The sequence below is a fragment of the Python bivittatus genome, unplaced genomic scaffold, assembly GCF_059951505.1.
Source record: "Python bivittatus isolate LINGU-HERP-01145 unplaced genomic scaffold, Pbiv_v1 ctg000340_np1212, whole genome shotgun sequence".
NCBI lineage: Eukaryota > Metazoa > Chordata > Lepidosauria > Squamata > Pythonidae > Python > Python bivittatus.
The window spans coordinates 15,499,411-15,511,263 of NW_028277056.1; the positions used below are offsets into that span (position 1 = coordinate 15,499,411).

The 11,853-nt window shown below is 38.4% G+C and overlaps 1 protein-coding gene across 1 annotated transcript; it reads right to left on the minus strand.

The window, feature by feature from the left end:
• Positions 1 to 1,211: 1,211 nt before the first annotated feature.
• LOC103053231 (macrophage metalloelastase) lies at positions 1,212 to 11,575 on the minus strand. The gene is made up of 6 exons (XM_007434762.4): positions 11,278 to 11,575; positions 8,935 to 9,158; positions 8,688 to 8,833; positions 5,497 to 5,619; positions 3,612 to 3,773; positions 1,212 to 1,502 (listed from the first exon to the last, which is right to left on the minus strand). Exons 1-6 carry the CDS (start codon positions 11,389 to 11,391, stop codon positions 1,486 to 1,488), a joined length of 786 nt encoding a protein of 261 aa, XP_007434824.2. The 5' UTR covers positions 11,392 to 11,575; the 3' UTR covers positions 1,212 to 1,485.
• Between the last annotated feature and the right edge of the window lie 278 nt (positions 11,576 to 11,853).

Sequence of the window (11,853 nt, forward strand, 5' to 3'; positions counted from 1 at the left end):
GTGCTGGAGTGGGAAATCAGTATCCTTTTTGTCCTCAGGGTGGGGGGAAGTAGAGAAAGAAAGCTTTTCTAGTAGGAAGTGGAAGAGGAGCATCTAAGACTATCAATCTTCTAGTCAAGGGGGAAAAAAGCAAGAAAAACAGGAACAAAGAAGGTGCTGTTTACTTGCTCTCTCCACTTCTGATGACCCAAGTGGTCAGTAGAATAAAAAGGTTGAAAGCGATGAAGCTTTTGTAGCTCGTCTCCAACATCCGTGATTAGAAAGATCAGTGGTGGTGTGATTACAAAAGTGTTTTGTTCGGCACTTAATCCAGAGTTCCCATTCTTTCCCTTCCCTGCTATGGTTTCAAGAAAACAATGAAATGTGCTTGTGTCTGTGTGCTGTTGTCAAAGTATCATTATTCACAGCATGTGAAAATCCAGCAAAAGAGGTTGGGAACTGAATTTTACAGAGGCCCAGACATGGAATAGGAATTGATTCCAACTTGTTCAACTTGGATAAAAGAAAATCTGCCCCAAATCCTGGCTTAACAAAAGGTTTACTGGTTCCCTTCTTCCTCTCACCCATTTTTTTTTTTGTTCTTTCAACCTAATATTTACTTATTTATTAAATCCTTTTAAAACTATGTTCATTACAGATGTCAGGACAGTATGTCAGGGCATAACACAATAAAAGTGCTGAAACTAAATAATGATCATCATCAGCAAACGGGGAAAGCACATAAAATCAATTGGTAATGCTTTTGTGAACAAAAATATTCCAGCGAGTGCTGAAAATAATTGCAAAGTTGGCACTGCTTTTATTTATCTGTGTTATTCTAACACTAACCCTTTTCAATACTTGGTGGTAAACATTAGAAGAAAGAAAGAGGGAAAGAGTTCCCAAGGTTGTTGCTGCTAAAATTTGGTGACAAGCGATAACGCCATCAATTTTCTGCAGCAGAAAATAGATTCGAGGGCCAAACAAGATTTTGAGCATCCAGGGCTCATAGAAAATTGGTGCTTAAATATTTTGGGAACTACTTTTATCTCAGAAGGCAGTCCTGCAGTGGCCATAGAGAACTCAAAGAAAATCCTGTAACTCGGGGAGAACATTCTTTTGCTCAGCAACCCTTCTGAATCTATTTACTTATATAAAAAACACGTTTCTTAAACACACATAGAGTCACACTTCCCTCAAGTAAGTTGCTTTGAAAACACAAGTAGAATCATTCATTTAGCCTTTATTATTCATTTCACAATTCTTCCTTCAAAACTGCATGAATTCTTGTGATTTTGCATTGGTAAAATCATGGAATCATAGAGTTGGAAGGCGCCCTTGAGGCTATCCAGTCCAACCTCTAGCTCAGTGCAAAGATCAGTAGAGAATCTCAGACAGGCAGACAGACAGACAGCTATTCAGCCTCTTCTTAAAGGCCTCCGGTGATGGAGAACTCATGATAAATGGGTTTCAATACAAAATAGGTCCGTTCCATTTTTTCCCATATTAATTCGTCTTCCTTCCTGGATGAACGAAATAGGAACAAAAAGGAAGTAAGAAAACGCTCACACAAATCATCTCAGATACAGAACTCAATGGGAATGAAGGTCTTACAGAAATTGGCTTCCCCTAACACATGAACAAACCAATCCTGCTTGGATTAGCCAAGTGATGTCAGCCTCTTGCCAAGCCTTCCAGCCTTCCAGCCTATGACCATGACCCTTGCTCTGGGCAAGGATCAGTATCCTATAGAAGCCAGGGCACAAACAAGCAATTTTATACACAAAGGGTTTTTTTCTTTACTTTCATAGGCAAGCAGGGCAGGGTTGCAGCTCCAAGTATTGTCATCTGAAAGCAATTGTGGACATTTTAGAATGCAACTAAAAAAGTGGGTGCATGAACATGCTGTGCTGCTAACTCAGTTGTCTTTTTTTCTTGGCTAGTTCTTCAGTCAGGCCCTAGTCAGACTTTTTCAAATTAGGGTTTTACTGAAAAAAAGAATACATGTGCACAGGTTCTTCCTTACTCATGTTTCATCCCTGCTCCTGCAGCTTTAGTAAAACCTCTGTTTAACAGGCTTTGGACCTAATGGACAGATTTGCCTGGCAGATATCTTGTGACAATGGACAGTTTTTGTAAAAAATAGACTTCATCTCCATTTAACTGATTTGTGTCCATTAAATGACCATTTGCCATTTGCCTTTGACTCTGTCTGCTGCTACTATTTTTTAGTTAAGCTGAATCTGCTGTAAGTCAACACAATAACTTTACTCTAGGAGAGGTCATAGGAGCATTTTTGGGGGGGGATCGCTTTCTTTAAGGCTCTTGCATTGGGTCTGGCTCAGCATTGCATTTTTCCACATAGGCATAGCTTATTGTTCCTGATGGTTCTTATTTTAAAACAAAATTGTTACAAAGCTCAGATATCCAGACTTGGGCAGAACAACATAAATGATGTAATTCTGCATATCATGTAACTTGATGCAAAAGATGTACATTTGGATTTAATGGTCATTCAGATTTAATGGACAACTCTCCCCTCTAATGCAGCATGAAATCAAGGTTCATTAAAGCTGTATAAAGCATTTGAAAAGGGCATTTTGCAAAGTTGTTAGTGCACCCAAAGCACCTTGAAGTATTAAGGAGGGGTGGATCTTTTAAGCTAACATGGTTTCTTTGAAGGCTCTTTCTGGTAGTCTATCATACACAGACAATTCTTTCACTAGGACTTCTACTGAAGCTAACATGCAGATAGCCTGCAGCCTCTGAGATTAATGTGGCCCTGATTCTATGTTATATTTGGGGCTACCTGATAATTACTTTTTTTTTTTTTTGGCAGTCTTAGTTTTAGAACAACGTTGGCAACTTTAAGATGTGTGGACTCCAACTCCCAGAATGTCTGTGGACTTCAACTCCACAAGATGCGTGTACTTCAACTCCCAGCATTTCTGGCTGGGGAATTCTGGAAACTGAAGTCCATGCAACTTATAGTTGTCAAGGTTGAGAAACACTGTTTTAGAAGAGTAATGAAAACATTCCCAATCCATTAAGCCTTTGGAAGGGAGACCTCATTGTTTAAAAAATAAACACAGTTTCTTAAACCACTTGATATATTTACTACATGTGATGCTGTTACTTACAAGTATCATTTCAATGGAAATAATTTTATATTGATTATATTGTTTCTGACCGTGCTTTAGATCAGTTTTCACATCTGGCCAATATCTTTTCATGAAATACAGAGTTCAGTCCAAAATATGATATACTATAGTATTTCCATAGCATCAGGATGACTGATAATATTCTAGTGCCACTAAATCATCCGTGTTAGTGCTATGATGGTTAAAATTATAACTCCTAATTATTTTTTTCCTGTCGAATAACACATTTCATACATTTTTCTGACATGATTTATTGCTGCCTCAGTGGAAATATCTCCAAAGAATGAGCTGAATCTGTGACCTGATTCTGAAATACACTACTAGTTTTATATGCTGTGAATAAAACCATTTTTGATTTTTTTTTGTTTTGTTTTCACTATTCATTGAACTTTTAAGAAGAAGAGTCACATTAGCTGTGGATCTCTGCAGCAGAATTCAAAATTTGGGAAATATTTTTCTCAGTGAAGTTACCATATAAACTCTGAATTCCTCGCCGATCATCATCTGGAAGACGAAAATTGTTTGGATTCACATAGGAGTAGGTAGGAAACATCAAGGCACCACGGACATCAGAGTGAGCTAGTCCCAGGGAATGCCCAAATTCATGTGCAGCAACAAGGAATAGATTAATTTCTAAAACATAGAAGACAAGGTGAATGCATTTTAAGTATTGGTCTTACAGACTTCTGCATACACAGAAAGATGAATGTACAGGATATTCATACACACCTCTCTGTCATCTCCTAATGAAGCTAAGAGCAAGAACTCACAAGAATTCCACTTCTATTTTCCTCTGAAAACATGTTCAAATGCATTACTCCTCATCAATTTGAAAGGGAATCATTGAAGCAAATACAGACATTGAAATAAATACAGTTCACACCATCAGAGACTGCTAATATCAACTTCCACTATTTATAGATGAAGAATACAAATGTCATATCTGATCTTGGATCACATCAAAGAGGGTTTGTCGCTTATTTTAAGGCAGACCCTCCCAAATTTGGCATGGGATAGAAAATATAAGAAGGTAACATAAGAAGAAGCTGAATGGATCATGCCAAAGAAGAACCTGCTCCTTTTTTTACTGTTGCTCTCATAGGACATAAGAAACATCACACCTAGGAATCATTGACAGATTTAGTGCTGGTTTACACCTACCTGTAAACCATAGCTTTTAAATATGGTTTATTGAATAAAGCACAATTAGCTAATTTTTCACAACACACTAAACCATGAAACGTGATGTTCACACAACACATGAAGTCAAACCACATAGTGACTTAGAGTTATGTGTGAAACAATCTCACTCTCCATGAATTTGCTTTTCAGTGTTAAAGCAATCTAAGCTGGTCCTTGTATCTTGGCCAAGGGCAGCACCTATTCAACTTTAACTGGTCTTGAAAAGCTAAGCAAGATCAGTCATGGTAAGTAGTTAGATGGGGGACCACCCTGGGAATTCTAGGGCATTGGCTAGACTAGAAGTGGAAAAAATATTGGAAGAAGGCAACAATAAACAATAACATGTCAAGAAAACTGCATAAAGTTACAGGAGTTGTGCTGTAAGGAGTAAAGAAGAGTAAATAAAAATATATGCATGGTCATAGGCCAAATGTTCCTATAATATACATATAAGCATATTAAAATGGTAAAATATGTAGCTAGTAGACTTCCAATGTGAAAATGGTCAATCACATTTTATTTAAACCCTGAGTTTTCTTACAGCCATGAACTGAAGAAATTTTATGTTTTAAGCAACTGGTTGCTTTGACATTTGGAAGCACTGAACTCCATGAATTCATCATTTATAAAACAATGCAATATGGGTAGTCCTTGTTGAATGACCATTTGTTCAGCGACCGTTTGAAGTTCTGATGGTGCTGAACACAGGGAACTTGTGATAGCTCCTCATAATTGTGGCCATCACAGCATCCAGCTTCAGGCACTTGGCAACCAGCTTGCAATGACAATGTCGCAGTAACCTGTGGTCACATGATTCCCATTTGCAACCTTCATTGCTGGCTTCTAACAAGCAAAGTCAATGGAGAAGCTGGCAGGAACTCGCAAATGGTGATCATGTGACCTGACTGCAGGATGCTGCGACCGTGTGGGATTCATTTAATGACAACATCTGGGACTGCTGCAATTGCTGTCGTAACTTGGAACAGTCACGTGATGTCACATTTTACAACCATGTGCAATAGAGTTCTTGGTCCCAAATACTGTCAGTAAGCAAGGACTACCTGTGGGATATACTGTTTTTTATTCCCATGCAGCATTTGATGTGGCCAATGAAAGTGACGCAGGTGTATAAATCAGGTAGCAGAGATCTGGTGCACATATTTTGATAGCAAACCTTTATCGACTTCTGACCAGGCCTCATCCTCATCAAAGTGAGCATCACCACCTAGGCCTGGTCCAGGGGCAAAAGCATGTGCCAGAATTCCACCTCTTCCATCAAAAGGAGCATCACCATGATCTAAATGGAAAAGAATCAAAGTGCCATCAGCAATATCAGGGCCTGCATAGCTATTTAAGAAATCTGTACGATTCCTAGTAAGAACTGCTTGTTAACTCTCTCCTTAGGATTGAGGAGGCATTGCCAGAAAGACAAAAAAAGGAAATTAGAGAGAATGATTGTCCCCCACCTCCTTTTAACTCTGGTCCCACCCCTTGTTTTAGCCCCACCTACCACTGGCCCCAGTGATGACATCTGAAGGAATGTGGTCATCAGAAAAAAGTTTGCTCACGCTGACCAAGTCAGCTGCAGCAACTGCAAGATCTACAACTTGGAATTGTCTCATGGAGTGCTTTATCAGACTGGCACAATGTCACAATATCTTTCCAGCATGGGTCCACCTACCCAGGCTGATTAATTGGCCCTCCTGCATCTGGATAATGCTGAAAGGCTTCTTCTTTGCCTTGAAACTTGCCTGGAGCACTATGAATTCTCGCCTAATTGCTTGGTTTTGATTTTATCAGCTCACAGTTTATATCTGAGCTGTATCTTAACGGAATCACAACAGCTTTCAGAATAGTCTCCAAAGGGTTGAATAGGTTGTTACCGAATGACGTTAATGTTTCTTGAGAGGTTTTCCTCTTTTCTTTCCCCTTGCAGCTTTCATACCTCTAAAATTTATTCTGGATGTTCCAATGCCCAGAGCAAATGGGAGATTGTAGAAAAAAGATGGAATCTCATTGCATGTTCTACAGGCTAAATCTATTCTACTGGCCATAGATATTAAAAGTCTCAATATCTCAATCTTTAGACAAAACAGTCTTACTTGGAACAGTCTGACAAAATGTCCCAAGTTCCTTATGCTCTACATAAACACAGAGTTTCTCAACCTTGGCCACTTTAAGATGCGTGGACTTATCTCCCAGAATTCCCCAACCAGCATGGCTGGCTGGGGAATTCTGGGAGTTGAAGTCCACCCATCTTAAAGTTACTGAGGTTGAGAAATCCTGCTCCAACAGAACAAAAAGTCAGAACACCTGAAGTGCTCCATGATGAACAGCTGAGTAATTTTGCTATTAGAAAAAATGGGAACTTGAAACTACTGTAACTCTTGCTCCTTCAATTTTGTAACCAACAGCCACAAAACTAGATGGGTTGGTAGTCCATACTATCTTCTATCCAACCTATAAAAATTGACCAAGGAGATAATTTTTTAAAAAAATTGAAAACATTTAAAAAGTTCTGTTAGGTATCAAAGGATGTGACAATTGAATCATATTTTCCAAATTATCTATACAAATTGCTATGGAAACCTAGCAAAGTGCAATACGCAGCTTGATTCACTTTAGCACATACCATGGACAGTAGTGACAATCACATTTCCCTGGCTAATGGCTGAGACTTTGCTCACTTCGTAATGCAACTTGGCCTTGTGTATAATAGGCAGCCTTAAAGCTTAATAGCAACATAAGCATGCAGAATGCGCACACTGAAGTTCAGTAATAAAAAGAAGGATCAGTCTTTTACAGCCTGAAAATCTCAAGAGCATTTTAGCAACACTTGTATAATGTACAATACACACCTTTGCATTTGCCTAATGGCAACATACAACATGTACAAAATACAACCCACGAATTTTAACTTCCACAATGCAAAGTTTTTTTTTTTTTAAATGCAAGTACATTTATTTAGCAAGTAGCCAGACAGCTCTGAACAATCCTTATGACTTCACCCTTCAGAATTCCATATGCTACAGACATTTCTTTTTTTACCACCCAGGTGATTTAGGGATTGCAGCCTTACCCCAGCAACCATATCTATTTGTGCTTAAATTACTGCCACTTTCCCCTCACCCTAATCTTCATTTATACCCCCACCTCACCACTCCCCATCTTGTCTTGGCCAATAGCAGCAAGAAAGGAACCAACTCATTCTGGAAAAAAAAAGGTTGGGAAAAAAAATTAAAGCCAAGCCAATTACATCTTATCAAAAGAACAAGCTGATTTTCAAGACTCTTGAAATGTTCAAAGCAATGCTGTCTGAAATGGTCCCATTTTATCTTGTGTTTGGAACAAAACTAATGAACTTTGCTCTTGAAATATTTGGAAATGTTTGAGTTAGCAACTTTTGCACATCCTTATGCTTAACCAGTCTATGCAGGATTGAGTTTTAATCAAATAAAACAATGGACGACATTTCCATGTTATTCGAACAGTTAAGCTTAGCTAACGTCAGTTAATCCCTATTATAAAGGAAAGTTTATTTCTAGTTCTATTTATTTATTTTAAAATATATATTGCCCTTCAAAACACAATTTGTTCTCAAGAAACTGAAGAAATGTGTTAAAGATTACAATCTATTTCAATTTGTTTTACTTTCCATAAGGAATTGTGTTCAGCTTTGCAACAGTTTCCATTTTCTTTTTTAAAGTCTCCTCTAATGATTTCACCCCTTTCATGACTAAACCAACCCAATGGACCTGAATGTGTAGAAGCTGTCACCAGGTTTCACCACTGTTCTGGTGACATCTAAGTCACCATCAGATGGTCCTTACGTCAACATGGTGGAGACCACTTCTTCCAATGATCCAGTCTAGTAATGGAGAAGGAGGAACAATATAAGCAGAGTCAAGGACAGGACAGCTTTCCATGAGAATAACATGGGAAAGGTTGGGAATATTTTTCATAGCAAGTAAAATAACTACCAGATGATATTTTCTATGTGGTAGTGCATAAAGGAATTTAGAGCTGACCTTGGGGACAGGAAAAGAATGAGCAAGCTGTAAAAGGAGGAGTTGCAGAAAAGATTACATAGCCCAGAGGTAGAAGGAATCATGAGAAAGAAACTCTAAATAACCCTGTATTGATTTTGTTTAGTATAGGGTAGGACAGACAGAAACTTTGACAGGCTTTCAAGATTTTGTTATTCTACCTTCCTACAATAAAGACCAATCTAGGAATCCCTGTTGTGTCTGTTTCTTAAACCAGCCTACCACAAAGTAGTGACAACACCCATGCTTCAGCAGATGTGAGACATAAACAATAAATAAAAATTATTTTTTAAAAATAGACAAACTGAAGCAGGCTTACCACCATAAGCAAAAAGGATTTCAATATCAGCAGGTCTGGTGGTCCTTCTGAACTGTAGGGGGGTCACATCACTCCACACTTTCAGTGCGTTTGCTATGGCTTTGTCTACTTTGTGTTTAGGCATATCAGGGGTGTAGTTGTTAATCCTTTGAGCAAGGGAGGAAAACACAATACATGCAATTAGGAAATAGACTTTTTCTGTTTGCTTGCTTCTATCTCTCAGAAGTCAAACAGAAATATAACTTACCTGTACGTCAATATATTTTTATTCCATTTTGGTGCTCCTGGAAATTTCCTGAATTCCAAGAGATCTGGAACTCCACACCTGGGCTGTTCCATTACCTTGATTGTTTCAGTATCTATCTTCCCCGTTACAGTCAAATGGAAGAACCTCTGCATTACTCTGATCCGTTCTTCTAAGGTTTGCTTGATTGCTTTATCAATTTGTGGGAAAAAGCGATCAAGGTAAGCCTGCATAACCAAGAATGAGGAAAATCAGAATTTTTTATTGTATGTCTACCTTACTAAACTTCTCAAATACCTACATATGTGTATGTTTGCCCATCCATCCATTCTTCCATCCACTTTTAAACATTATTACTATTTTTGGCAGCTTAGGGCTGCGGTGTGTAGGGCAGAGACTTTATGGCATCACTGAAGTAGGCAGAGCCAGGCTTTCTTAAGTGAAGATCGGTGTTGGGGAGAATAATGATCTTGCTTGCTTGTTTGTTTGCTTGATAAATGAATACAATTTTATTATTCTCCCACTCCCCAACACACACTGAAACTTTTCAGAAAATGGCACCATTGTTGCTTGGTACATTGTTGTTCAAATGAGATGGCATCTCTTCAGACCAAAACAAAGAATTCAGTGCCACAGATTGTGGCTTGCCCAAATCTGTCAGTGAAGTTAGGCATTGATTTTGGGCAGGTTCATTTGAGAAAAGGTGTTCCTGGGTCCCAAGATCTTTAGGCTTTTAAAGGTGAGCAAGATGACTTCATATATTTGAGGGTTAAAAGAGGAGGAGGAGGAGGAGGAGGAGGAGGAGGAGGAGGAGGAGGAGGAGAAGGAGAAGAAGAAGAAGCAGAAGCAGAAGCAGAAGCAGAAGAAGAAGAAGAAGAAGAAGAAGAAGAAGAAGAAGAAGAAGAAGAAGAAGAAGAAGAAGAAGAAGAAGTTGTTGATGGCTATTAAGAATAGAATGGGCAGAAAGCAGATTTGGATTACCCCTAGTAGACTGACAAGAATTACAGATTCCAGTGCAGTGCAGTAACAAAAGGATCCCTCTTCTCTTAACTTCATAAAACTGAAATGAAGAAAGCTAGGGATAACTAGAGGGTGATTTTCTTCTTGTATGAACAATTTGTGAGCCCCATTCAGTTCTGGGACTTGAAACACATTCCTGGGCCCAGAATTGCATGTATGCATCTGGTGCACAGCTTTCCTGAGGAAGAAACCAAATGATTCCCAGGAAATCAGACGTGAAAACTACGTGGCATGGTTGCATCCTTATGTTAAGACCGTAGTGCTTGAACACAGTTTGTTTGTTTGTTTGTTACCAGTTTACAATCTTATCTATATTCTGCCTTTCCTCTAAGAACTCAAGGTAGAGAGTCTTCATGCTGACAACAGCAGTCCTGTGAGACAGGTTATATTGCGATATATGATTGACTCAGTTACACATGTCCACAGTCAAGCTGGAACCCTTCATCAAAGATCTTTCTTTCAAGCGCAGTGCATTTTACAAAGTGAACAACCTATGCAGTCAGAATTAAGGAAACACTATCAATAACAATACAGCTTATTCGAAGAAAATTCCAGACAAGCTGGCAGCCATGCCCTGTAAAACCTTCTTAGAGATTATTATTATTATTATTAATAACAATAATAATTTGTGCTCCATGATGAATATATTCAGAAACGTATAAATAATAGAAATTTAGAATATAAATAGTCGTGCCCTAGGGACAAGTTTAAGAATTGTTACTTATTGGTTTGGCTCTCATTTTTTAATTCCTCATAATTTGTCACTGCACCATTGAGCATGCACCTACAGAATAGAAATGCAGATCAAAGATGTGCATACAAGTGATGAAACATATGCATATAAAGTATGTAAATGTACTTGGATAGAATCGAGTCTTGGAAGAAGTTGAGTTTCAGAAATCAAATATCAAACCTTTATTTAAGTTTCACATGAAGAAAACGAAAGCATGGCCCTGTGTTATAAATAACTTGCACGTATATGTCACTGTTTAGAGTTTCCATAGCATATGTATCAGTTTAGTAAATCTCATAAGAACTCTTTATAGGCAAGATGTGAAAGAAGCATTTTCTAGTTCATTGCACACACTGTTAATTCCTGCACACAGATATAGCTTGAGATAGCATTTACAGCTAACTTAAGCTACATCTCAATCATTTCTTGCACATGTTGAATGCACCTGTAAAAGGAATCATGCATCACTGCATTCTTAATACATTGTATTTATCCCATGACATATTCTCAAAATGAAAAGGTTCTCAGAAGTCAGCAGCAGAGCACTTCTCCATTTCTATGGCATCACAGATAAGATTTGGGTAGTTACATACCTCTATAAATTTCAGGTCCTTGGAGCTGGATAGTGCAGATTGGGGATTGGACAATGGAAAGGCAATGTTGCATGGCAGCAGCATCAGAGCACTCAAGACCACCAAGTGCTTCATGGTGGAGTTTACGAACCAGCTTTAAAGAGGCAAGTCTTTGGTCTTCAGTATCTTGAAGCCCAAGAACACCAGCTTATATAAGTCTGAGTGACCAGTGACATGTTGTAAAAGTCCAGGTGACTCACTTTATGGTTGCTTTTTGTCTGCTTTTCTCTGCATGTTTCTGAAACTTTTTTTGTTCAAGTGTCAGAATTTCAAAATGCTATCAGGAAACACAGCTTGATATCTTTTTGTTCCTCCTTGTTGACATTTCCACTGATGTCATATCAGTGCAGGAGGTACTTCATTTCTCTCCCCCTTTCCATACTTTACTTTCATCTCCTAAACCACAGGATAGAGGGAAGTTGGCTCTTCTAAATTCAGTCCAACACAGCTTCTGTATGACCCAATGTTGTTTGACTTGCCCAATCTTCTTTGTTTGCCACCAAGACTCATTGCAACATTTTGATTTGGTTATTTTAT